Here is a 27,785-nt window from a genome sequence, read left to right on the forward strand (position 1 = left end):
CTGTGCTCAAGATCACATCCACTTCCATTTCCTTGGGTCTCTTTCTTCATACAGACTAATGATAACCTGGAAATATTTTGTCCTGTCACGGACATGTTGTTAATTTCATCCTTCATGATAGGAATAAGGTAATTAAATTTCTCTTCATCTTAATACTAGCTTTGTAGAACAATTGTGTCAAACAGAAATCACAAATAAAAATTGCTTTACTCTTTGGAGTCGTCTTTCATCCCCTAGAGATGAATATAAATACAAAGATTATAAGGAGAGATATTTTTTGTTAATCTCTCTGTTCCCTCTCCCCTTTTTTACTTTGCCTTTAACAAGACTTGCAGCTTAATCACCAAGCACATGCATTATTGCCTGTACCTGAATAGCCATCCCTGAAGTAATGGGAAGAAGTGGATATTAGCAGAACTCAGTATCGGGTAATACAGTGAAGATCGTTTGAGTCAGCTGTAGACCTGTGCCTGCATATCAGTTTCTATATTTGCACTAACTTCTACATGGGCAATTCATTACAACAGCAGATGATTGTTCTTGCTTCTGTGTTTCAAGAACTGCCCAAGGAACAGTTAAATACTATGGCAATAGCATGTACTGTAGGGATGTATATGTCTCAATATCATTTAAGGAAGAAAACGACAGCTGTCGTGGCAAACACGATGGGGAGGAGTCACAAGGCTTGTTGAAGCAATTCTGATGACACATTAGTATAGCAAGATCTTGTTAATGGCTTAGTCTTTAAGACAATTCTTCAGCATTCTGCAAGTCAGGACAACTCTGGATAATGTACGTTTCTCAATTAAGGAAGAGATTGACAAGGCAGCAGGAGTCTCCAAACTGAAAATTACTTCACAGTAGTTTAATAAGGAGCAGTTTTTTTAGGATTATCCTGAGTGAGAGAGTGAGTAAATGCTGCTTGACTCAGAGCCCTAGGTGAAACTATACAGTTTTCTCTTAAGGGCACAGGAAGAAAAACAAGATTGGGGGGGGGGGGGGAAAAAAAGTGAAGGTTCACAGGCATAAAAATTACTTCTGTATCCACTAGCTTTGGATCTCTCCCCATCTGCTTGCAATATGCATGAGTTCAATTAAGTTGGTAGTACAGCAATAAAAAAGGGCAGCTGAAGACTTGAGTTTGCTTGTGCAGTAAGCTCTACTTTAAGTAATTTCCAGCTTGTACACAAGCTATTTAGACTGGTTTTGCTGCTGAACACAATCCTGGATATTCTGTAGCTTGTGCTGATAAAGCTCTAGCAGAGCAAACTAATCCTGTTAGTGTTTTGTTACTGACAAATCAAAGCCATGTGCTAAAAGGAGGTAGTTAGCAAATGCCTTTCCAAAGGCTGAGATAGCACTTACCTTTGCTTATGGCTTTCTTACTATATTCTTCGTGCAAGGAATAAGACTGAAGTCTTAAAATGTTGGGATTATTTGGGTGACACTAAAGGAACTAGAGCATTTGTTGACCAGATGGGATGGTCAGCTGTTTGTGCAGAAACTTCACTCTCTGTGCACGCCGTGTAGGAAACTTCAGTGCTTAAGATGGAGCTGCGAACCTACTCTGGGAGTCAGCTACATGTCTACCCCTTTGTGGATTTTTTTCTTTCTCTTTAATAACAGAACCGGGGTTAATTGAGTGATATGCATGCCTTGCTGCCATAGGGTGTCTCTGTTCAAACACCATAAACAAAAAAAAAGTCTAGCTTTATGTCAAGTTTCTTCCAGCTTCAGTTGCTGCAATTATTGTGCTTGAGTATTACTTTGATTCTCACGTTCAGGGGAATCTGACATCAGCAAGATGATCCAGTTTGAACATACCAGGTAGACCATGTGTCAGCCTAGAGCAAGCTCCAAAGCTAGACTGAAGGCTTCAAGTTCCAAGCCTATTTTGACTTGAATTAAACAGACTATTAATAAAATAAACTTGGCAGCAAATTCTTAGTTATCAAACACAGCCCTATGACAGTTTCAGCTGCAATGATGCTAACAAAAGAAAAAGCAGAAAAGTGGATGAAGGTCCTTGTGTATTGAAAGCTTCTCTTGTTTCCTGAAGTTTCATAATGAAAGATACTCCCTCAATAAAATCGGAAAGGAAAGAGAAGGTTTAGTAGCTGTTGTTTGTGTGGGCCTGATAAAGGATGTTGATGGCTCTGGAAAAGTGACTGGATTTTGTTTTTCAGGTACTTTATTTTAACTACTAGATGAGGATTTGGAGCCGGGTCCTCAGAGAAGCACAGGCAGGTCTGTACTGGGATAGTTCAGCACCTGCCATGGAAAGACGCTGTGGTTGCCTGACCCAACTCCTAGCTCGGGCAGAGGAACCTGAGCGCTGGTCAGTGTGCGAGGCTGCAGGCATGCTGTGTTCTCAGCTGCCATTTCATATTTAGTAAAATTTGTCTAACTAGAGTTTATCCTGGGAAATTCCATATCTTTATAAGTTTCCTGCTCCTAAATATCTGGTTTAAAGACTCATGATCTGGAACCCTGGTTTCGAGTACAAAGAATCATGATCTGGAACCCTGCTGTCGAGTCCTTTGTTAGGAAACTTTGGGATTACTTGAATATGCAGATTTTCTCTTTGGAAGCCCACTTGTACAGAGATGAGCCAAGATAAGCTTTGTGTGCCAGTTTGTGCAGTCTAGTAATTGGTGTTTGTAAAGGCAAATGAATGTGACTGAAATCCAGTGGCAGATACACTTGAGCCACATGCATCTCGTGGGAAAGGACGCTAAAACTTAGGGACAAGTCAACTTGTAAGGTGTGTTGGGTGCATACTGTGCTTTTTGCTCATACAGAAGTTTGAATATGCCTGTCCTGAATACTTTGAAAGAACTATTTTAAAATATATTCATGCTGAATGTTTAAAATATTGCTAAAATATTGGAAGATACTTGTGTGTAGCCATGAGGAAAAGCATAAGCTAGAAATTTGGAGTTGCGCTTGTGATGGGTAACAGCAGAGCTGCGTTGCAAATTTTTTTGTGACTTTAATTATCAGGCCTGGGCTTTTCTGTTCCAACTTGCATAGCCCACAGGCAGCCTTCCTTTCTTTCCCAAATGTGTCTGCAGTTCACAACTGTGAAAGAGTCACAGTGGCCTGCACTGGGGACTGGACTCTCTGAAATTCGTGGCTACAAAGGTGTAGCCTGAGGTTCCTTCAGCTTTTCTATTCAGAAAGGCTGCCGTGTAGCTGCCTGCCTTAGGAGCCACCGGATCAGTATTGACTTTTGCTTGAAGGAAGAGTTATTGTCCTAGTAAAAGAGCTAAGCAATTTGTCTGGTAAGAACTTTTATAAATGTAAGTATCTTCTCAGGAGTTTTCTATCCTAATATTAATTTAGGATTGTTATAAATAAAGTGGGTTTTGTTTCCTTGGCAGGTGCCTTGGTAACCGGGTACTTTTGGGGGAGAAAAGATGAAGAACATGATTGGCTCATTGATCACTGAACTGATGTCATCCCAGTGTCCACATGTGAAAGAAAAAGTAATTTTCTGCCTTGACTTCAGGTAAGTGCCTGTTGTATACCATACCTCACTTGCCAAACTTTGGGGGAGTCTAGGAAAATGACAGTGTGTGTCTGAATTTAATTTCTAAAAAGAGAATGGCCAATGTTGGTCATGTGCAAGACATGAGGTGTTCTTGCATTTGTGACATCCCTTTAGGCACTCTTGGATCAGAGGAACGTGGGGGTCACATGTTATCTGGGGGGGTCACAGCCCCGTTCTGGAGTCTGATGTGTCATCAAATACAGATACCATGCAGATAAGGTGATCTGTAGCCTGGAATGCATGCGACTGCAAAGCACAAGCTTCATCTGTAACTTGAGCTGAATGCACTGTTGAGTGCTGAGAAACATATGGTGCCTATGGTTTCTTGGCAGGTGGACTAGATAATCATTGTAGGGCCCTTCCAACTGAACTTTTCTGATGAGAGGGCTGCCATGGTTCCTTAACTGACCAAAGACGCCAGTACAGTCTTCCTGTGGCTACTGATCTAGCTAGGCAAGTCAGACAACATTTTGCTCAGGAGACAGATGTGGAAAACATCGGTCCAAAGCTGGCAGTTGTTCTATCACAGGATTAATAATACTTCATTATTATTATGAAGGAATGCCTGGCAGCTAAATGAACTTTTGGAGTAGTCAATGGAGGACACCTAGGGAAGATGATAACGCAGCAGTCACATTATTGTGCTTCCTGAGAGTGTTTTTTAAACTTCCAGTGATTTGAGTCAGGATATTCTTGAAACACAAAGGTGAAATCATCATCATATTTAAGAGTTCTATGTGGAATTTCCTTCCAGAAAAGTGATTATTCCCTTTAAATGTGCAAAATATTTGACATTTTACATATCTTGCAGCAGAGTCGCATACCTTACCTGTATATATTACAGAATCTTCTTGTACTTGTTTTAAACCTGCTGCTTTTGTTTGAAGTCCCCTAGTTATTATATGAGAAGAAACAGTGAATACTGTTTTCCTGCTCATTTTCACTACTCCACACACTACTCTCTAGACTCCTATCTCTTCCTCCATACCTTTTTCAGGTTGCAGAATCCTAGTCTGTTCAGGCATCCCGTGCAGCTGCTTTGATCAGCTGTGCTCCTTCTTTCAGGAACTTTTACGGTTCCTCTGTATTGGCTTTGAGATGGGCAAATGGACCAGAATTTACTGCAGTATGCAGGAGTAATGTGGATTAATGTCATGTTATAAATTTGCTCCCTTTTTGCTTTTCTGTTCTCTTTACAGGGAGTTTCTAGTGCTCCTCTGTCTTTTGACTGCTCCTGAGTTGATATTTTCATAGGTGACTGCCTCAATCTTATTCCTGAAAAGAATAACAAACTCAATGCCTGACACTTCATAGGTAAGGTTAGGGCTGTTTTTTCCTGTATGTGCGTCACTTTCTACTTTTTCATTCCAAAGTTCATCTGTTGTTTTGTTGCATAGTATCTCAATATTATGAAATGTTTCTGCAGCATGTTGTAGTTTTTCTCTTTACTGTCATTGGATGATTGTCATCTCAGTATTTCTTTTCTGGACCATTTATGAATATAGCAGAGATTCCTATGAGAAAAATGCCCTGGCTTCACAAAAAGCATTATTATTTACTTCCTGTGTTTTTTCTATCCCATACAGCATATTTATAGAAGTACCTGCTACTTTTATTACTTAGTTGTTTATGCTAATGTGGCCGTTTTGTCTATCATACTACACTGTCAAAGGTTCCCTATGCTTGCTTCTAATTGCATTCTAAATGCTTTTTTGGAAAGATTTGCCTTAGTCTTCTGGCAATGAAGTAGTGCTGGGTGAAAGGCTGCATACCATCATCGATAATACAGTTTTTCCATCCTTCAGCCTGGTTGAGTGCTACCTGATCTTGGTCACTTTGTTGTTGGCTTTTCTTCCAGATCCTTATACTAATACTTTGCTCCTGAGAAATATCAGCTGGGTGTTCTGGTATGCTTCTGCCTAACTTTGGGGGTTGTGGGTTTTTTGTTTGTTTGTTTTTTCTTTTTGCAGTTTATGCCTGAGTTTATAACCCTTTCATTTTTTTCCAGCTTTTCTGAGGAAAACCCAATGGTTTTGGTTTTGTTTGGTTTAGTTTTGGGTTCTGTTTGTTTGTTTGCTTCTTTTAAATACCATTATGTTTAGCTCCAGGCTTCCTCAAGGCTTTTTTTTCTTCAACAATCAGGATGCGTTTGCTCTGAGACTAACGTAATGTCTTGAAACAGTTTCTCTTCCTCCAGAAAACATGCAGTCCTTTAGGGTATCTTTCAGGTTCATTGATTTTTTTTTTTCCTAATTTTGCATGGTTTCTCTCTTTGAAATTGAACATGGCAGTAGATGATCTTGTGGCTTTCGAGGTCTGTAGAAATGGTGAGTCTGATGTTGATATAGTTCAGGTACATGGCAGAAATATGATAAACCAATTCTGCATACTGGTCGGGACTGACTCAAGAGCTGTTTCCCATTTTGTGGGTTTCTCAGATAGATGCCTGTTCCTGAAACAGTTATTCACAGCATCTAGAAATCTAGTATTATCTGAGTAGTCAATGTAAAGATTTCGCGTTTTACTTCAGAGTAATTAAAATAATTGGAAATAATAGTCCCCTGGGATTTCCACATTCCATTGCTTTTCTGCCACGATGTTTGCTTTATGCATGCTTTGTCCATGTCCTTGTTTAAGGTAACCAATATGGGTCTGTGCCATAATTACCTTCTTAGAGAATTCTGTGAAACACAGAAAGCGTTGTTTTGGCTTTCTGTCGCTGTATCCTGTTCATATCAGGCTTTTTTTTTTTTATTACTTTTGTTTACTATCTGACTTTTGTCAATTTCTGCCCTATTCTTTACTAGAGGTTGTGGTATCTACCATAGGATTCAGAACAGTGCATCCTGTGTGCCCCGGTCTGCTTTCTCCTGCTTGTCACTTAGAAATTTCTGTATGATCTTCCTGATGTGAAGTGCAGATCCTGTTTCCCTCTCAGTTCAGGTGGAAATCTGGTCATCCTTTGCTAGGCTAAATCTCCTCTAGAAGCTTCTACAGTCCATGATAAACCTGGGCCTCTCTTCCTTACCATTGCTTTAGTTGTGCATTGAGACTTTGCCTCCTCACCAGCTGTGTTGTGACCGGGGTCCTCGTCTTTGGCATCCTACGTTCTGCCTCCAGAATCTCTCTTCTTTCTTTTATGTGGCACTCAGGTGGACCACAACCATTGCCTCCTTCCCAGTGTTTCCCAACTTGTCCAGGCTTTTTTTGAAGTTTGTCAGTGTAGCACCAGCAGGCCATCAGTACACTGCCTCTGAAATCAGGAGCCAAACCTGTTAGGTATCTAGTAACTGAACCACTGATGGCTATTGTTGGTCCCTTTTTCTCAGCTGGAGTTTCTGCCCTAGGGAGGTATTGTCAGTACAAGAAGATACACAGACACCTTGTGCAGGGAGGGGACCATTGACCAGGATTATTACATCCTTAATCAGTTTGGTGCCTTCCTGCCATGAATCTAGGGCTGGAAGAGCTTTTCAGTGCCCTAAAAATCTTTCTCAGCTTAACATCTTTCCTTAAGCAGCAATAGGTTTTTTGCGTGCAGTTGAGACTGTTCAGAGATTGCCATCAAGCCTCTGTGTCATGCATTCTTCCACCAATGCTACAATCGAGTCACAAGAAAGGGCTCTGTCTCTGAGGATCGTGGGCTGCCTGGAATGAATACATCTTCATACCACCTACACAAGGGTCAGGTAATCATGACACTTGATGACTTTACCCTTGGAAATTGTCACCCTCTAGCTAGGCTTCTGACTGCATTTCTCTTGCACATCTGGACTGACTCAATAGAAGTGTACCTCTATAGGGTGGCAATGCAGCTTCCAGTTAAAGTATTGAGAAGCAATGACGTTATGTGCATCATTAGCAACTGTATTCATTGTGTTTCGTAACAAATTATGCTGAGACATTGACTGAATCCAAATTATGAGAGGCTGAGGCTTATCTTTAGCCTACGTTTCATTCAAAAGAAACTGGCCTTCCCAGAAAGACAAGCCTTCCTGTTACTTGCCTGTGGACTTGATATAAGGTGGGAGGAAGAGCTCCAGCCATGTAAAATGTATTCAAATCAGTGTGTTACTAAGCTGGTGATCCCTGAGCTGTAGAGGGGTCAAATGAAGGTCATTAAGGTGGAGGAAGAAAAGTCCCTAGATGTTAGAAACTTTATTGCAGCAAAGTAAAGAAAATATGTGCCACACAGGTATCTTGTTGAGATGTTCTGCCACCTTCATTTGCCTTCTGAAACAAATCTGTGTAAGGCTTTGTGGGCATATATATCTTCTAGGAAATTTGGTGGAACTGAGAGAATTTAAATTTGAAAAAGGATTCCCAAGAAAAGATTGAGAAATGCTACAACTGGTTAGTGTTTGTGCTTGTGTTAATTGACTTGCCAGCTAATTTGCTGTAACTAGCACAAGTAGAAATGTTTATCTAGACAACCTGCAAATATTTATGTCAGAAATGTTTATGACCTGGAGGAGTTCTTCCAGGACAGAAATGTGTGCGTGGCTAGGTGGCCACAATTAAAATTAACGTCTAAGGAGTTAAAGAAGAGTGACAAACTTGAATGTAGCTGTTGTGGGGGCAAGTTCTTGTGTGGCTAAATGACCAATTTAAAGGAGGTTAAGGGAGTTGAGGCACATGCCACTGAATCTACATCAATTTATGTCAGCTCCTTATCTGGCCTGGGACGGAACATTGTCTCTTTAGAACATACAATTTTTCTGCATTGGTCCTGCCCATAATTTCTGATTTGTTTTTAATTGTACCAAAGAAGGAAATAAACTCAGCGTCCTTGCAAAATTTTCATGGTTCTTCTGATTCGGGGTGTTGCAGGGTGTAGCTAATGCTCTGAAAAGGCTTTGGGATTCCTGGATGAAAGGTGTGATGAAAGAAGTATATTGTTATTGTTTTAGGGGAGGAATCATGCTACTGGGTAGGCCTCTGTCACTGAGACTTGCTGGACTTGTTTGTTCTGACTTGCCTATGACTCCTTTCTTTCCTAATTCGGGAGATAAAGCCTCAAGTCTATGCTGAGATGCCGCACAGTGCGTTGTGGCGTTCGGGACAGTGCATCTCCCAGAAGAAAGAGCTTCTTGCTGACCTCTCATTGGTACCAGAGGTGAGTGCCACAGCCTTCTGACTTGCTTCTTGGTAGTCTAGGCAGCATGGCTAATTTATGTGTAGATTTATAAGGCATTTTGAACTTTGACTGAGGGTGTGGGGAGAATGGTACTAGCTCTGAGCTCGCTTCTAATTTGAGCTGCCTTCCATGCGTCAGTAATCCTTCTGATATTTCACCCTTTCTTCTCACTCAAGATGTATTTGTTTTCCAAGAATTCCCAAGCTCCTCTACAGCATGGTGTGGTGACAAGGTAACAAATCAAGGTGGCCTATGGCCACCAAAGGTTGCAGCGGGGGGAGCAGGTGAGAGTCATCTCACTGTGCCCTGACTCTGATCTGCTGTTTGTGCTAGTGCAGTTAGAATGTGCTGCAGTCATAACTGCTGAGCTAATAGCATGGTACAAGAGGGTGAGTGGAGTAAAGTATGTAAAAGTAGCTTCTTGTGCCCTTGTTTACTTTCATGGGCTTTGTATGCAACCAGTGAAGTGTTAATCTGTGCAGAATCAGCTTGGAACCGTACCAAATCTGGCACCAGACCATTTCACCCATCCTGCCTTGGAATGAAAATCAAACTGAAAACCCGCAAAGACTGTAAACTGCTTTTTTGGTGTCTCACTTCTGGAGTAGATTTCAGTCAGTCAAAGCCGGATGAAGAGAGGCAGGCAGAGCTGTTTTCAAAGGCTGAAAAGCAGAGATTTACTGCTGTATTCTGGGACTGCGGAATAACAGAATAAGGTATTTGTCTATGATCAACACAGCTTGAAGGGGAAAACGGAGAGGTAAAGATGATGTAGAAGTTGCAGAACCTTACCCTAAACTGATTGCATTCAGTGGCTGTGTACTTAATATTTCCTTGACTCTGGGATGGTCTCTCACATATTCATGCAGATTGTACAGTCCTTATGTAGTGAGTAGCCCTCCTAGTTGTACTAAAGCTTATTTCAGAACATGAGAGTCTTTCTTGAGATGTTGGCTGTGGCAGTCAGCTGTAGAAACGGGTGTTATTGATCAAGGCTATTTCAGTTGTTGGTATTATAGTTATATCCCACAGACTGTTGTAGTAGTATGGGAGGTCAGCTGTATCCCAACAATTAAAGAGCTCATAACCTCCAAAAAGTTGTGTGCAAAATGGATGAGAGAGTAAGAAACAACAAACTTTTTGTGCTAATTGTGAAGGTGATCAAATAATCAGGGAAACATGTATGAAAAGCATTTTGGCATCATAGATATAGTTACTGGTAAGCTCTGAGTTAACACATCCCAAAGACTGAATGCTGTCTTTGAATCTAGATGCAAATGACAAGAACAGTATCTGGAGCTGTTGACCTTGCCCAGTTGAAGTGTCCTTCTGGGAAGCAGCAAGACCTTGGTAGAATTGGATGGTTAAGGGGAGGAGCTCAATTAGTAAGTGGCAAATACATTGGTGATGCTCTATCTGACTGCAGAGGGGTGGCATGCAGCACCTACTGTTTTTGTGGGGTGTTTGAGGGTGTGGGGAGATCAAGCTGATTCAGCGTGACACATAGAAGAACACACACGTTTTGTTTCCCTCAGCAGATCCCTTCAATGTTTGGAAGTCTTCCATTGTATCAGAATTGCTTTGGGAGATATCAAACATAGAGCGCGTGAGGCTGATATGTACCTGACCTCACCCAAACGAGGGTCTTGCAGTACTTAGGCAGGCACTAGCTGCTTCTGTTTCAATGCCCAAAGTAGTAGAGGTTGTCCTATTCTCTTAGAAGTGTGTGTCCTGAGTATGCAACAAGAGCAGAGGAGAAGTGTTAGATTGGCATTATTGCTTGTGGCAAAGGTGGGAGTGGAATTAGCATGTCTTGCTTTGTGGCCCTCTGCTTTTGCTACAGGAATCCTGAACTAAGCCAGATGTATTTCAGTTGCTGCCATTCCCAACCACCCTGCCAAGGTAGATAGCTTCAGGGGCTCAGTCTGGATTTTCAAATTGCACTCACCAGGCTAGCAGACTAGTCTGTTCAGTTATCTTGTGAAAGGTCCCATTTCTAGGAACAATCCCCCACATTGCAGGCAGGGATGTGCCTGAATCCATCTTTGAATGGAAAAGCTGGTCATGGCTATAAATGTGGAGAGACCCTCATCAGCAGATGTACAACCTACGCTCTGCCACTGTCTCTTCTGAGAGTACTGGCATATCAGTGAGCAGGGGTATAATAATAAAAAATATAATAAATTTATTATAGGAAGACAACAGCAGATCAGATAGAAGAAAACATGCAACCTCTTCTATGTAGAGTGTGGCAAAACATCTTCAGTAAACAGCTGGCGCCAGAAAACATGGTTTAGACTAATCTAAAAGCAAATCTAGATCAGGGTGCTATGAGGGCTTAGCTTAAGAAGTCAAAAAATGTCAATGGCAGATCTGTAAAACAGAATAGAGTAGCTGTTCCCTGCTTATCTAGTAGCTCAGTGACTAGTGCCTTTTCTTAGGGCACAGATGATAGTTACACTTCCTTTTCTTGTCTGGACAGACATTTTCTGATCAGTTTTCTGATATTATTCTTACTGAAGCTTTTGATAATGCACAATAGCTCAACCAGAAGAGATGGATAAGCTCAATACAGTGAACAAAATCCTGTCAGGCAGAGGTGGGAGCTGAACTTTCATCACTTGCGTTGTGAATGAACATAGTAACCTTTTAGGGAGTTTGGTACAGGGTGAGAGAGGAACAACAACTTGTCACCTGTGTATTTTGCTTTTGGATGAATGTTCCAAATTATAAGGTAAGGAATTCATTTGGGGATGATCAGAAATCTAGCCTGAAATCCTACTGTTTTCTCCTTGGTTTTGCAAGGAAGACCAGACAATTTTAGCTCTGTAAAATTTCAATACAACTCTTCTTCCTAATGTGCCAATACCTATTAATGTAGCTTTATTTCTTGCTGTATATCACTTATTAAAATATCCTGTATCAAGTCTTGATTTAATATATCTCTCTCTAAACACAACTTTACTGTGTTTAAAATAACTTAATTCTGTACAAACATAGCTAGTTCCAAAATAGTTCATTCAGATAAATTTTGTCAGTATGGAATAACTTTTTATTGATCAAAACACATTATTTGGCTGAGAGCCAAGATGTGTAAAGTAGGAGACCTAATAGTTTGCATTTCCAGACCCAAATGAACTGTGATATGAAATTGTGAGATGCTGCTGTCTCTAGGAATTGTCTTAGGCTCCTTGGGAATGAAGCATGTTTTAAATGAGAATAGGGATTGCTGGAGGGAAGTATAATGTTCATCTGTAGTATTGCCAAGATAAGCAGTTTTGTACCGAACTAAAAGATCTTGGCTTTGAAACTTCTCACTAATTCACTGCAGACTGAAAGCTGCCAGACACAGACCGCGAGGACGTGGTTTTCAGAGCAGAGAGGACTCGGCCTTCGAGGTCTCCCAGTGGAGTCTGGCCTTTTGTTAAGGTTTGCTCTTGAGGAATGAAAGTTATCCTCATCCGTGCTGGAGGATGAAGGCATTTCTGCCACCCTGAGAGTTAATTCTCAGCTTACTGGAGTTTGGGCAGTAAAAAATCAAAGCATGTGGTATAAGGAAGCAAGAAATGTGAGGCTGTACAAAACACATGACTCTGGAAGGCATCTACACAGACAGCTGGGGTATTGGAGGCCTTCTGAGGAGAACGCCTATCTATTTAGCAGTGCCTCTTTGCCACAAGAAGAAAGAAAGAAAGATTACATCTATGGCTGAAGACGATGAGATGATCTCTGTCCCTGCATTCATCAGCACTGCAGAGGATCAGTATTTCTCTGGCCAGTGAGTGTTGCTGGGTGGAGCAGTGTTTTCTTGGTTACTAGAGTGCAGAGAAGACCATGCAGAAGTCTGATTCTTAAACAGGGGGATCCACCTGCCACTGAACTATTTAACTATGGAGATGGATGTCCCAAGCACAGGAATCCCTATCAGGTGGTTATTCTGGTAGAGCATTAACAATCCTGCCCTCCATGGCATAATAGCAAGAAGGCTAGGAGGGTGAAGGAGCTAGTTGGAAGAGTAATGTGTGTGATTAATGACTGAATGCGTTGAGTGGACATAACCTGAACAAGAACTGTCTTTCACTAAACATCCTAGTAGGTCTCAGCAGAGGCAGACTCAAAACCGGATCTACTTGTGACTGTTTTGTATTGTGAATATAAACCCTAGCATAACAGTGTCAAAGGCTGGAACTTCTGGGGTCTACTGAAAATATATGCTGCTCTAATATAAGCAGTACACATTTGATGTTGCCTGCACTCGAGATGTTCTTCAAAGATATGGGATAGCTGATTTTTGGGCCAAACAAGACCGCAGGATCACCTGTTCCCTGCTTTCATGCCGATTCCTGAAATGGGTTGCAAAAGATTAGGTATTTCCTAAAAAGCTAAAACCAGACTGTTTCTTTCCCAACCCTTCTGTGCAACTGGTGACTAGCATGTCTGCTGATCAAATGGACACACAGAAAATGGGGGCTGCTGAGCTGGGTCCTGCACAGAGGCATCACAGTTGAGGGATACATACTGGCATTGATCACTGTGGGAGGTGATGAGACTTGGTGCTTCCATTGCACAACAGATTTTTTTTCCTGTTGAAGTACTCAGCAAGATGGAAGTTGAGAGCATCCTTCTAAAGAGAGGAAACTGTTTTAGGTTTGAAGAGGTATTTCCACTTTAATTTGTATATCCTATATACAAATTAATTGCCTATATTTAGAAATATATGGAAGTGCTATACTGTTTTCTTAAAAAATTTTAAAGTGAAATCAGTATCAAAGTGGAGGAGGTTTTTATTCCTCATCTCCCATGTCTCCATTTCCCCCAGCACTGCAGCAGTTCCTAAGGTGTCTGTTCCCCTTGCAAGTCTGTGTGACCTGCAGAGAGCAAGCAGTTCTGAAATGTTGGAGAAGAGGGGTCTGTGTCACCATTGTTTGTTGATGTAGCTGGTCTTTGCATAAAAAGGAAATAAGAGACAGACTGAAATGAAGGACAGTGCTGCCCCTGTCAGAGCACGAGTCTCACAGGCAGCGAGACACTCGTTTCTCAAGTGCAAGTCTGAAGCTTTTGTAGCTTAAGTATAAAGCCACATCTTGAGGAAATCTGTCTGTATACAGTTCAAGAAAGCCAGTGGTTGTGAAACAAGAGTACTGTTGCCTCAGTATTTGCAGAGTCAGCCATATGCCATCAGGGCTGTGCCGCATGTTCTCTGTGTCAAGAGCAATGGAGGGATGTTGCTCTGATTTCTGTTCAGGTGGAAGCACACTGGGGTGGGGACAGCTGAAACACAGGGAACCAGTCTGATCGAGACTGATGTCAGGGGCTCAGGCTGGAGAGCAAAAGCTGTCCAGTGAGGAGCGCAAAGTCAGATGCTAAAGCAGAATCTTTGAAACATGAGAGGTGGCTAGCTAAGGAGGGGCAGAGGCATATTGCCATAGTGTGATGTTCTAGTTAGCCAAGGGGCTTGCCCTCAAAGGCAGTAATTGGCTGCCCATGAGCTATGCTGCAATTCCATGAGCTGGGAGTGTGAAAGACTGCGAGCTTTGAGATGAGGATGGGAATGCTCCATGGGAGGCTGCAGCATGTTAAAGAAACTGAGGCAGGACAGTCCCACTCGTCTTGGGTTTTTATCTGAATCTCTGTGTCTGTTAAACCCTCAGGGATAATGAAGAGCATATACAGTGAAGGTCTAGATAGTGAGAAGTCAAGGCCTCTCTGGAACCAGTTGACCTCTAGTGTGTGTATATTGTGTGCCTACTGCAACTTGCAGTTTCTAAAGAAAGTAATCTTGGCAAGCCTGTGCTTTCAGACTCCTATCAACTGCCCTAGAGTCTGTTTTGAGAGCCTTGCCATCAAGGAACTGAGCCAGTCTGCTGGAGAGACAGCAAGAGTTGGGGAAAACTTGGACTGTGCATTGCCAGAACATAACTTTGCCCCAGTAAAGCAGGCACAAGAAAAGGAGAGGTACTAGGCTTCTCCATAGCTCGGGACTCTGAAGCACCCGTCCTGTGTAGTCTGGTAGTGCTAAGCTGCTGCTTGTGATCACTTGCAGTTGTGGTGCTGGCTGAATCTACCCTGTTTCGCTTTTTCTTTCCAGTATGTCACCTGTTTGAATGGGTAGAAACTTGCCTGCTTCCCTTCTTAAGCAATGGACTGGGATACCTGCCAGCACTCTCACTAGTAAAAAACAAGCTTTTATGTGAGATTAAACTCTGGGTTGCTTCCAACTTCCCTGTCAACTTGCTGAGCATACCCTCACTGTGCACAGACCTCTCAGCTGCTTCCTTCTGTGGCTCTTTTTTTTTCTTTTTTCCTCCCTGGTTTGTCTCCTTTACCATCTCTTCCTTGTAGCTTTGCTCAGCTTTCTTGCCCTCAGGGCAGAGTGTATAACCCCCTTCTACTCTCCCACCACTTCACTGTCTTTTGCTGTCCTGGATTTGTGCATCATACTCTCACCTTTGCTGCTTGTCTACCCCCTCATCTTATTTTCTAAGATGGAGCCTCTGCTGGTATCCTGTTCCGCTTTCTCTGCAATTTTTTCCTTTGCCACCTTTTAGTTGGGAGACCTGCAAACACTTACTCTTTCTGCCTGCCTTTCTGCTCCTTCCTGACCCTGTTTTCTGAGATGTTGCTCAGAAATGGCTGTGTCATAGGCCTGAAAAGGAGAAAATAGCATTTAGTATGTCTGGTCCACAGCAGTGCAAACATGGATCAGTGGATGTAAGACAGCATGGTGACTAGCCAGCCGAGTCCCTCCGCCCCAGAGCTGACTGCTGCCGTTTGTCACTCTAGGCACCTTTGAGAGATTATCCCACTTGTTTTTCTGATACCCTGTATGAACGCCAACCATGATATAGAGACTCAGTGCGTGGCATGACAACAATTACTACATAGTGTGCTGTGAAATTACTGGGGATCTGAAATAATTGTGCTTAAGGCTTTGCATCATCCTACAACAAAGCTACTGAGGACATGTGCAAAAATGCAGTTTTCCTAATGCTCTCTTGCTTAATGCTGCTCAGGAGGACATAAGTGGAGAAAGGCTTATGTGCCTTTGTCCATGTGTGAGTCAAATTCCCAACCCTTTTACAGGTCTGCTGTGGGCTTTCAGCAAGTCACTAAGTCTGGGTCTTGTTGCCATATCACATTTACACTTAGGTGTATTTCTCTATTTCTCTTCCCTCTCACAGACTGTCTGGCAGGAGACAGGATGCGGTGTCTTACAATGTATGTGTGGATTTGGTGCAATAAAACCCAAGCCCTGTAGGGGATCAATAATTGTTACTGCTCATACAAACTAAAAATAACTCAAATCTGTATGTCTCATGACATCTCTGGTAGGCTAGAGTATCCTTGGTGCAGAAGTTATTTCATCAGTCATGAATTATTATATTTATGTTCAGTTTAAGCACCTGCGTGGGCAGTCAGCTGCAATTGAAATCTGTGTAATATTTCTTGATGGGAAATTGTCTCTATTAGCAATATCTGCACAACTCTAGGCTTTTCTCAGGGGTGCATATGAGGCAATGGAGGCAAGTTAGAACACAGGAAATTCTGACTAAATATAAGGAAAAAGCTTTTGCCATGAGGGTGATCAGAGACTGAACCAGGACTCCTGAGAGACTGGGGAATCTCTGTCCTTGGAGATACTAAAACCATGACAGGACAGAGCCTGGAGCAACCTGCTGTAGTGGGACCTGGTTTGAGCAGAAGGTCAGACCCACAGGGTCCAGAGGTCCTTCCCAGCCTACCTCATTCTGTGAGGTTTGTCAGCTGAACCAGATATGATTTGGCTTGGTATGCGCTATTGTCTTTGTAATAGAGTTAAATTTCTCCACATTGTTTTCTTCAATGCAGATCGTGATCCAGATGGACAGAGCAACGAAACGTATGGAGCCATGGAAGATAGCAGTCATCACTGTGTCGGTGATAGTAGGCGTAGCCCTTGTCATTGGCTTGATTACATATTTTTTGTGCCATGGTAAGTGCACCATTCTTTTTTGTTGTCACAAGTCTTCAGGAATCTGTTGTTTCGCTTGGCACTGTGGTCTTGCCTGATGATTTAGGTATACAATTCACCCCTGGTATAGAATCAGCTTAGTAGACTGTATTCAAGATCTGAATTGATAAGAAAACCTGCAAGAATACTTAAAATATCATTTACTTGAAGCAGAGATTTAAGTTTTGCCCATCTTTTTGTTTCTTGTCTTGCCCTGGTTGCCTTCACTGGCATCCATGGTTAAACAAAGGCCAGCAGTCTTCCGTGTAAGCCGGGGGTGTGCCTAGTACTCAGGCTATGCATAGTAAGCTTGGTCTTGAACAGGGTTTTTGTAGAAACTGAACCTGGCACCTCTAGCTGAGGATATTCCAGAGGAGAGAGGGCAGAGGTTTAGGCTTTTGGAGCCCAGGAGTCAGTCCTGTTTGCCTAGGGCCCAGTTTTGGTAGCAGATGAATGAAGCCAAGCCATTCCATTCCCAGTCTCCGAGATACCAGTGTGAGGGGTTTTGAATTACTTTCCTGCTGGGATGGAACTAATCATGTTGCATGCCACTGAGAGTGGATGAGGCCGTGGCTTGAATTAGGACACTAGACAGAGGAGTGGCAGAGCTACAGCTTAGCTTTGCTTTTTGCTAACCCTGCATTATGGGGCCCCTCTCTGCCATTCACCTGAGAGCCAGATTTTAAACTTAACCTGACTGATGAATGGATGTAAACAGCTCTGGGCCACCTGCCTCTCAGAGGGGCAGGGACATGCCCAGAGTGCAGCTGGAGAGGAGTGAGACGCACATATATCAGAAGAGATATATGTGGGTTGATGTGTCTCATGCTGTGCTCACCTCTGGCTGATGAGAAGGTGGTCCCCAGAGAAATGTTGTAGTGCTTGTAATTTAGAGCTACTTGGGATGGTACTCAAAGTAGAAATGATCCCCTAGCTGGTTCATGGAGCAACAAGATGATACAGAGCCCCCTTTTCACAGCGTGCTGCTAAAGCTGTAATTCCACAGCTGACAGGGTCACAGCCAGAGCCTGGGAGCTTTACTTGTGCCATGTTCTGTGGGGTGCTGTGTGTGTCTGAATTGTACTGAAGGAGATCAGCCACATTCCTTTTCTCCTCTGTAGATCAGGACCGATATTACAATGCATCTTTCCTAATCACCAATGTCAAGTATGATCCTCAATATGAAAGGCAAACTACAGAAGAGTTCAGGCACCTGAGCCAAGAGATTGAAACCATGGTAAGCTTAGAAGTTTCTCTGTTTCTGCCTGACCTATGATGAAGAGTCCTGCAATTGTATTAATGGAAATAGTCAGAGGTGATTGTGCCTATGACTGTTCCCTGTGTGGCTGGCCTTACCTTTCAAACCTTGCTGTAGTGGATTAAAGATGCTTTGCTTACTGTGCACAAGCAGATGGTAAGCATGAGTGCTGTCTGTTCCAGCAGCCTTGTGGTGAAACAGGCACCCACAGAGCAAAAGAGACAGCAAAATTGGCCAACTGCATCCTCTGGAAATTTAGCAGTAGCTTTGATGTAAACATGGAGATCTGAAGGCATTTATTTTCTTGTGTTTTGGAGGTTCACGAGACTTGTGTCTTGAGAGCATATATGTATTACAGGTCTATTTTAACACACTCTTTTCCTTTAACAGATATCTACAGTATTCAAGGGGTCCTTTCTAAGTAAAAGGTACATCAGGTCCCATGTTGTTAGTCTAAGGTAAGTAAAGTGAAGGTCAGGAATAAGCGGGGATGTGATAAATATCTTTCTTCCTACCCCTCGACCATATGGAGAATGCCTGGTTGTTTATGCTTGGATTACAGCAGCAGGATGGCTAAGTCTTGGCTGGTTGTCGCTCTCCTTCAGTGCTAACAACACTGAGGGCTCAGTCACCTTCAGAGGTCAGCAAGGAAGAGAAGGCTGGCCTTATACTTCTGCAGATTGATTATCTGAACACCAGTTGTCTGTGGCTGTAATGCAGTAGCTGAATTACTAGGTGGTCCCAGCCTTCACTACTAGTTAAGGGCTTGAGAAATGCAGAGTCAGCTTTTTATTCCACTTGAGGCTTCCTGTGTGCTCAGGCTGGCGTTTACACCTTTGCATGGTGTACAGCAGGAGGTGACTATTCTCCCTTTCTGAAGAGGTCCGAAGGAATAAATGATTCCACTGTGAGATACCCGGATACAGAGTTGAGGGAAGGAGGCAAGTGAGACATGCAGGTATAAAGGTCCTGTGTGAGAGCTTTTAGGTCTTTCCTCTCTCTGCAGTAATTATGTATCACTTTCAGTGATAGGAGACATTGCTTCCCTCTCCTTCACATTGCTGTGGTTTAGAGTTGTGTTTCTATAAGGCTCAATTCTGCTGTGGAATATTTTTCCCTAGACAGCAAAAAGTGCCAGACTTCCCACAAATGTCCTTCTTTACAGCGCTTCTGGGCTTTCTTGCCTTTACCTGTCTCTAGACGGAATGAGTAATTTCCTTAAGCTGTTCTACATTGTTTTCTGATGCTGGTTTCTTCCATAAGCCTCCCATACTGTATACCAACTGAAATTACAGAACTTGGGAGGTAGACTTCAGGTAACCTCTTTACACCAGTGTGTCTCTTCCAAGCTTGTTTTCACTACAGATGCCTTGTTGCATAACTAGGCACTGGACCAGCTTAGCTACATTTCTGCTGTCTTTCCATCTAGGCTTCAGTTAGTTTTTCTTTAGACACAATATTTTATACTGACAGTAAGTGATCACGCCTTGCTCTGATAAATCAAACTATTGAGATTTTTGTCTCTAGATACAACTGGCCAATAACTGGACAAGTGACTTACATGGAAAGAAATGACAAAAAACCTTTTTTTACTTCCGTGTCTCTAAACTGGGTCTTTTGAATGCTTGTTAGGAATGGCCTGTTGGGTATCTGTTAAAGGGTTTTAACTTGCTGTTTCATTCCTACTGCCATCTGTGTCCTACTGACTATGTGCGGCATGGAGGGAGTGATCCCTCCTCCTCTCCTCAGCTGTACTGCTTATAACAGTTCCCAGAAAATTCTCTCTGATCATTGTCATAGCAAGAACCAAGCCTTTTGCTGCCTGCTGACATGTCATAATCTTCCTTTACTTGTGCACAGCTATGCTATTCTATACATCTGTGCAGGCCAGACCTGTTCTCATATAAAGAAGGCAGGTGGTGCAAAGCAGAACAAAGAGGATTAGTGGGCAAAGAGAGAATGATACCATTTTGTTTTTGTTGGTTTGCAGCCCAGAACCTGGTGGAGTGCTGGCAAATGTTGTTCTGGTATTTAAATTTGCCTCGGCTGACAGTAAGGAAACAAGCTGGAGTCACGTCAACCGTGTGTTACATGGAAGGCTGCAAACAAGCTCCACATTCTTGAATGTTGACCAGTCTACCATTAGTCTTACAGGCAAGCGCCTTAGGTTTGGGTTTTTAGCTCAGAATTTGTTCCTCATACTTTACTGTTCTTAGTGTAATGAGTTTTACTTTATTATGCAAATATGGGCTATCCTTGTTTTCTTCTTTTGCCTTCTCAAAATTGTGTGTTAGAGCTGACAGCCTGGGAACTTGAAAAAAGTGGCATGAAAAGAACTAAAGCGTTACTGGCACTGATTTATGAGTGTGAGCTCTCCTCTGTGCATCAGAGGCTCTTTCTGTGTGACCTAACTCTGTTGAATGAGACAGTCCACTGCACACCCCTAAATCATCAAAAGAAGGTCCAACTTTGTGACCATGGGTTCACAGATTACTTTGTTAAGGCACACAGTGAATTGGACAAGAACCTGTATCACCAGGTACTGAAATGCAGAGTCCTTAAGCTATTAAAAAAATGTGAGGCTGAGATGGTTCCCTTCTCGGCCCCCTGGCATTTCCTTTGCTTATTTGACAGATCGCTGTAGCAAGTGTTCATAACAAAATCCTGAGGTTCCCTGGGTAGTAATCCTCTCCCATGAATCTGTCGCTGGTTACCATCAGAATCTGACAGAGGGGTTTTTGTAGGAAAGAAATCGGTAATGTTACAGTTTAGTTCCAGTCAATCCCAGCACTGAGGATTTGTGAAGGCTCTTTTGTCCACCTTGCCGTACTGAACCTGAACAAATGCATTTAAGTCTTTGTATTGTGCATAGCTGCCAGCACATGTAGATGCTACTTGGACCTATTTGCAATCATATGCTGCTTTCGTTAACTTTGAACTAAGGCAAAAAAAGATTTATCCTTTCGCCTTACACTTTCAGTGAGGAACAGAGGCTTAATTGAACTTTTCCAGCAGAGCAAATTACTCCTTTTACCGTACTGCCACTCCATGCAGCAATGCAAGCCATTTAATTTGTGTTTGCTGAGTACAGGGAGGGAGGCTGTGCTAGATCACATAACAGTATGAGATATACTCACTGTGGTGTTTGCTTTTCATTTCAGAGTTGAATAAGGAAAAGGGAGATAACCTTTTAAACAACTGTAAGTACAAATGCTTTATAGAAAAAGTCCAGGGACGTGGTGCTATAGGTTCTGTGATACTACAGTGGTAGACAGTGCACATGCCAGGGAAGACTTCAGCTCATTTTCTTGCAGTCAGGCTGGCTCTGTAGTCTTTGCAGAATCAGACATTCTGACTTGGTGGTGGGAAGCACTTGCTTTAACAGTTATGGGAAGTAGGGGCTTGTAGATGAGCTGCTGTTAGTGAGCTTTGCACGAGGACTGCAGTTGCTGTGGGCCAAGATTCTTGCTGGAATCCTTCCAAACCCACTTTCCCTCCTGCCCCCTCCTCCCTGCCAAAAGGTTTGGCAAATAGCTGTCTGTCGCAGAATCACAGAATGGTAGGGGCTGGAAGGGACCTCTGGAAATCATCTAGTCCAACGCCCCTGCCAAAGCAAGTTCACCTAGAGCAGGTGGCACAGGAACGCATCCAGGCGGGTTTTGAATGTCTCCAGAGACGGAGACTCCACCACCTCTGCCACCCTCAAAGTAAAGAAGCTCCTCCTCATGTTTAGGTGGAGCTTCCTATGTTCAAGTTTGTGCCCATTACCTCTTGTTCTGTCGCTGGGCACTACTGAAAAGAGCCTGGCCCCATCCTCCTGACACCCATCCTTTAAGTATTTATAAGCATTGATAAGAACCCCCCTCAGCTGTCTTTTTTCCAGACTGAAGAGTCTTTCTTCAGCCTTTCTTCACAAGAGAGGTGTTCCAGTCCCCTAATCATCTTCGTAGCCCTTTGCTGCACCCTCTCCAGCAGTTCCCTGTCCTTCTTGAACCGGGGAGCCCAGAACTGGACACAGTACTCCAGGTGCAGCCTCACCAAGGCAGAGTAGAGGGGGAGGATGACCTCCCTCGACCTGCTGGCCACACTCTTCTTGATGCACCCCAGGATGCCATTGGCCTTCTTGGCCATGAGGGCACATTGCTGGCTCATGGTCATCCCATTGTCCACCAGGACTCCCAGGTCTCTTTCCACATTGCTGCTCTCCAGCAGGTCAGCCCCCAACCTGTACTGGTGCATGGGGTTATTCCTCCCCAGGGGCAGCACCCTACACTTGCCCTTGTTGAATTTCATAAGGTTCCTCTCTGCCCAAATCTCCAACCTGTCCAGCTCTCTCTGTATGGCGGCACAGCCTTCTGGTGTGTCAGCCGCTCCCCCCAGCTTTGTGTCATCAGCAAACTTGCTGAGGGTGCACTCTATCCCCTCATCCAGGTCATTGATGAATATATTGAAGAGGACCGGACCCAGTACTGACCCCTGGGGAACACCACTCGTCACTGACCCCCAACTAGACTCTGTGCCCCTAATCACGACCCTCTGAGCTCTGTCTTTCAACCAGTTTTCAATCCACCCCACTGTCAGATTTGAGCTAAACCTTGCAATATGCAGGGAAAGGCCAGAGGGTGGGAGAGGGAGCAGAGCTGTCCACAGTGAGAGCAAGGCAGTGGCACAGCCCTGGACAGGGGCAGGTTCGCAGTCCCTCTCCTGTTCTGTGCTCCCCCCGTGAGGTCTTAAAGCTCCTCTAGTAACAGGGAGACGGTATAAGTTCCCTCTCGGGGGACGACATCAGTCCCCTGCGTGGTCTTAGAGCCTTTGCATGTTAGCTTTCCATCTTTAAATGGACTCTGAGAATTAACTGGTTTGGATGTAACTTTTTTCAGTGGGGTAATACATGGCTGTGCTGTTGGCACAGTGGCTAGAAGTAAACTGTTGGAGGAAGAGGACACTATTTTTTTTTTCTTGCCGTTGTCAAGGCTGACCTGGAGGTGACCTCACAAAATCCTTTCTTTGTTTGCTTAGTTTGTGGGTGGGGTTTTTTGTTTGATTTTGTGTTATTTTGCAAACTAGTCTTCAGCAATTCTGTGACACTTAAAGCTATACTGGCTATATTGGTCTTGCCTTTGCTATACAGGTGGGATGTTACAAATAACGGGAAGATTGCCTCCACTGAGTTCACAAATGATGTGCAGTGTCTGTCTTGTGCATATTTTGGTGATGATGTGTGTATTAAAGTTTAGAACTGTCCTGGTGTGGTGGCTGTTTATGTGGGGGTTCCTCAGTATTTTCATACTCAATTTTTAAGAGGTCTTTAAAAAACAAAACAAACAAACAAAAACAAAAACCAAAACAAAAACCAGAAGCAAACTCTTTTTTTTTTTTATACAATACCAAGTGAGGTTTAATCTTTAGATGAAACTTACACGCTATTATTATGAAAGCTATATGAATGTAAATGCTTAGGTTAATCATCAGTGCATGTCTTTGTGCCTAATAATCTGTGTGTGTACCTGTATGCACAGGCATGCTAATGGCTATGTATGTTACCTTTCCCTCTGTACAACTCTGGTCAAATATCAAACACAGCAAGCTCTGTAGAGGCAGGTTTTGTTGTTTTTTTTTTAACTAGGTAAACAGTTGCAACTGGGGAAGATAAACAGTGTCCCAGACGTACAGCCTTCAGCTCCCATGGGAGTACATATAGGCTTGTGTGTCTGGAAACTGGCTTAATGAAAAGGTAGTAACTTCTACCAAACTTCTTTGTTTACTCCACATCTATCCTGAGATGCTTGTAACCATGACACTTGGTTTCCCTGCTCTTTGAGGCACTGCTTTAGGTGAAGGCTGTCTCTTGACATCCCTGCCCTGTTATGTCTGTGCCTGCAGCCATGTGGGCCTTTCCCAAAGTAACACCCTGATTTCCTTCAATCAGCTAAAGCAGAACTACCTTTTATTTGACAGGCTGTGGAATACGAAGACAGACATTCTCCTTCGCAGGAGTGGAGAGAATAATTGGTGGGCAGCGTGCGCAGGATGGGGAATGGCCGTGGCAGGCTAGTATTCAGTTTAATGGGGTCCATCGCTGTGGTGCGTCCGTGATCAGTAATACGTGGCTGGTGACTGCAGCCCACTGCTTTAGAGGGTAAGTCATCAGGACCTTTCTGATCCTCCAGGCCTTAGGATGCTTGGGTGCTCTGACCTTTCATGGCCCACTAACCTCTGTATCTGCTGAAAGATAATGAAGTTTGGCTCTTCTCTGACCTGTTAGGCAAACCTGTCCATTTTGATACTTAAATGGAGACCTAAGCTCCTTTTAACAAGAGCTGTTGTTTTGTGTGGCTGTGACATAACCTCAAATATCTTGCAGACGAAGAGATCCTCGGAGGTGGACTGCCAGCTTTGGAATTCTGCTGAGACCTCCAAAACAGAAAAAACTCATCCGAAGAGTTATCGTTCATGAAAGATACAGCGACTTTGTCCTTGATCATGAATATGACATAGCTCTTGTGGAACTTGCCTCTGCTATTGAGTTCACGAGTGATGTGCACAGTGTCTGTCTTCCTGAAGCATCTCACATTTTCCCAGAGAACACTTCCTGTTTTGTCACAGGTTGGGGAGCTTTGAAGAATGATGGTGAGTGTCTCTTGCCTTCCCGTGCCCTGTCACACATGTATCTGAGAAGACTGCTGTTAGTTTTATGGGGTTTTTTCGTTAATTTTGTGTTCCTTAGGCTTGGTGTTTGATAAGTGCATGTGCTAATGACACATTTGTGGACTTAGTTTGCTGCTTTTTTTTCTGGCTTGGTCAGTGGATTGGAATATGGGGGAAAGACCCTACAGGTTAGCCTTACAGGAGTAAGAGTAGCTTTTTTTTTTTATTGCTGCATGCATTGTGCTGGTTGAATACATTTTGTTCTCTATTCCCACTGGCCCAGTTCCTCTGGGTTTAGCTCTGACATGAGTTTCTTTGCTATTCGGCTTTGTCACAGATGTATCATGACAGTTTTCATCAGTTATTCTCTCTTCAGTCATAAATCAGGCTTCAGTTCATCCAATGACTTGGGTGAGCTTCTTTCAAATTAGTCCATGTCAGTGAGGTTAGAAATGATGGTTTGAGAGCCATTGCACTATATAGGTTGTGTTTCATGGTAGACTCTTGGGGTGTGTAGTGATTGTCCAAAGCTACATTGCGGTTAACGAAATGGGTCTTTCCAATGATATCAAGGACACATCAGTTCATTCAACACAGTTGAATTCAACACTGAAATATGTACAAAAATCCCTTAACCCATTACGCTAAAGAGCATCTGGTAAGGATGAAAGATGGAGAAGGGTTATGTTTGGGCACAAGTGAAGGACTTTGGGGTGGGGAAAAAAACTTTCTTCTTCCTGAGACATCTTCTGGGTAGCTCCCTTCATTGCTTGTAATGTCAGAAAAGCTGTAGGAAAATCTGGCTGCTCCTAATCGTTGAGTGTTTTAGGTTGCATACCCCTGTCTGCAAATTCTAATGCCACTTCTTTCAGGCCGCAGTGTTAATGAGCTTCGACAAGCAGAAGTGAAACTTATAAGCACTGCAACTTGTAATAGAAGACAAGTATATGGTGGAGCGATAACACCTGGAATGTTGTGTGCTGGATATCTGGAGGGGAAGGTGGATGCCTGCCAGGTAAGTCTCTTCATAGATAATAGTAAAAAGGAAATAGGTGGGGTGGGAGTTGGTGTTTCCTAGAAATAAAACATACTTTGGGGAATCTTGATTAAGTTTATGGGGTTCAGTATCTTGACAGATGTAAATGAAGAGCTTCGTGGCTCATGGGCCAAAGTCTGGATTTATGTGCTTAATCATATTATTTATATATAATGCACATGTGAGAGAATACAGATGTGAGGGTGTGGAGTGGGAGAGACTGAATTAGATGTAGGCTATCAGCCTCTGTCTTGTCAGTAAACAGTGTGGAGGTTGAATTATAGCTGTGGTCTAGAGACAAATATCTGTCAGTCGTAACAGAACAATTTGAGGCTTGCTGCATTAGTGAGGTGAACACTGTTTACTTTGTTCCTGACTGTTGATGTTTTTCTCTTTAGGGTGATTCTGGTGGGCCACTGGTGCATGCGAACTCCAGAGGAATCTGGTATCTTGTGGGAATAGTGAGCTGGGGAGATGAATGTGGCAAGGAAAATAAACCAGGAGTGTATACGCGAGTGACTTACTATCGAAACTGGATCAACTCCAAAACAGGCATCTGAAACCCTTCTGAGGGTTAAGTTTTGTGGGCTGTGTACGGCTATTTCTCTGACACGTTCTGCTCTGTGGTTACCCTCTAAACAGTGACTGGCTTAGCTTGTGGTCATGTATCAGGTGCCAGCAAGCTTGGAGTAGTCTAGGACTTGAAATTGGTTTGGCCTATAGCCAGACAGGAACAGACTTGGTCCATGTGACAGCTGTTTGTTCAGGAAGTACTCTGTCAAAGGGACAACTACCTTGGTCTCCATGCAATATACTGACTCTTTTTTTCTCTGTGGCCAATTGTCTTGGCCCCTACTTTCATACCCAGGCAAAGTGTTGGAGCCCAAACAATCATTTACCAGCATCCAAGATGTGTTGTAACTGAAACGTGGCCCGCCCATTTGCTGTGTGCTCCCAAGGCCCCATCTATCTGTAGACCAGCTACAATCCAGCCCTGACTCCAAGTCTACTGTGCTTCTGAATTCTTCTTGAGCTTTTTCCTGCATCATTCCAGGGAGCTTACTCTATTGAAGAATAGAAGATGGCTTAGAGAAGTCCTGATTCCTAATATCGTGTTGGACTATTACTTATGTGAATAAAGAATTTTTCCTTGCTGTGTTGTCCTGAAAAAGGAATCAGTGGAAAACAACTTCTGTCCACCTTCTTTGAACAAGTGCATGTGCACCCACTCTTCGCTTCATATGAACAGCCCCTACCACAGCGTTTGCTGTGAGAGTGATTGCTGGACTTAAGATCAAAAACCACTTTGTGTTCATACCAGTCTGTTGTCATATCGGAGTATTTGGCTGAACTAATTTCCATTTTTAACTTTCCGGATTGTATTGTTCTGAATAAAAGTCCTTGGCTTTTTGTGTAGGATGGAGGATTATAACAATTTCAGTATGACCATTGCCAAAAAAAAAAACCCTCTCAAACTGCTTATTCTTGTGAATGCTGTTCCCAAGTCTTTATAGTTTAATATGTGCATCTTCAGCTGCATCCTGAAAAAGAAAAAGCTTTTGTATTACGTTGGAAATACCTGTCTTCTTTAGAGCAGGGCAGAACTTCTGACTGACACGGTAATCTTATGTAAAGATCTCTCTTCCGTCAGAAAGTAAGAATTTCCTGTGTCTCATTGCCAGACCATGGCTAACTCATTGGTCTCAACCACACAGACTTCATATTCTCTCTGACTTCATGTTTTCAGGAGTCCTTATTTACATCTGCCATGTAGATCTCAAACGTTTTCTGCACCACAGCAACAGAACATGCCTATTCCCGGTGAGGATACTTTCCTTGGTGTGTCTGCAGACTTTCCAACACTTTGGATGCTGATCCAGATAACAGCAAGTGCTGTGATCTTAGTTGCTAGATAATGAACTGCTCAATTGCTTTCTTTTCCCTCTATGGTCAGAAGATAAAGAGCTCAGCAAAGGAGATAACAGCCACACTTGGAGCTGGTCCAGCCTGGCAAGCAAGCAAGAATCTTATGCCAGGCTAGAAGAGGCAAACAGCTGACTTCCAGCATGCTCATAGTTAGAAGATGTTGGAGAAATGGGCTGTCAGTGATTACAGTCTTAGGATCAAAGTGTTGTCCAAATGGAGTACGAATCAGTTGATATA

The 27,785-nt window shown here is 43.1% G+C and overlaps 1 protein-coding gene across 1 annotated transcript; it reads left to right on the forward strand.

Annotated features, from left to right (window-relative positions):
- LOC128910640 (transmembrane protease serine 11E-like) lies at window positions 1-26,991 on the forward strand. The gene is made up of 13 exons (XM_054204092.1): window positions 1-128; window positions 3,384-3,511; window positions 7,074-7,242; window positions 8,562-8,669; window positions 16,539-16,662; window positions 17,802-17,917; window positions 18,329-18,396; window positions 19,929-20,092; window positions 21,100-21,138; window positions 23,897-24,077; window positions 24,303-24,568; window positions 25,459-25,601; window positions 26,021-26,991. Exons 3-13 carry the CDS (start codon window positions 7,207-7,209, stop codon window positions 26,180-26,182), a joined length of 1,407 nt encoding a protein of 468 aa, XP_054060067.1. The 5' UTR covers window positions 1-128; window positions 3,384-3,511; window positions 7,074-7,206; the 3' UTR covers window positions 26,183-26,991.
- Window positions 26,992-27,785: the final 794 nt, after the last annotated feature.

Source organism: Rissa tridactyla, chromosome 5 (assembly GCF_028500815.1).
Source record: "Rissa tridactyla isolate bRisTri1 chromosome 5, bRisTri1.patW.cur.20221130, whole genome shotgun sequence".
NCBI classification, from domain to species: Eukaryota; Metazoa; Chordata; class Aves; order Charadriiformes; family Laridae; genus Rissa; species Rissa tridactyla.

Bases quoted from the DNA above. Each gene is read 5' to 3' on its own strand.
- LOC128910640 (XM_054204092.1), top strand. From the start codon at position 7,207: ATGAATACATCTTCATACCACCTACACAAGGGTCAG. The intron at 7,243-8,561 runs GTAATCATGACA...CTAATTCGGGAG, and splicing joins ACCACCTACACAAGGGTCAG to ATAAAGCCTCAAGTCTATGC. The intron at 25,602-26,020 runs GTAAGTCTCTTC...TTTTCTCTTTAG, and splicing joins GGAAGGTGGATGCCTGCCAG to GGTGATTCTGGTGGGCCACT.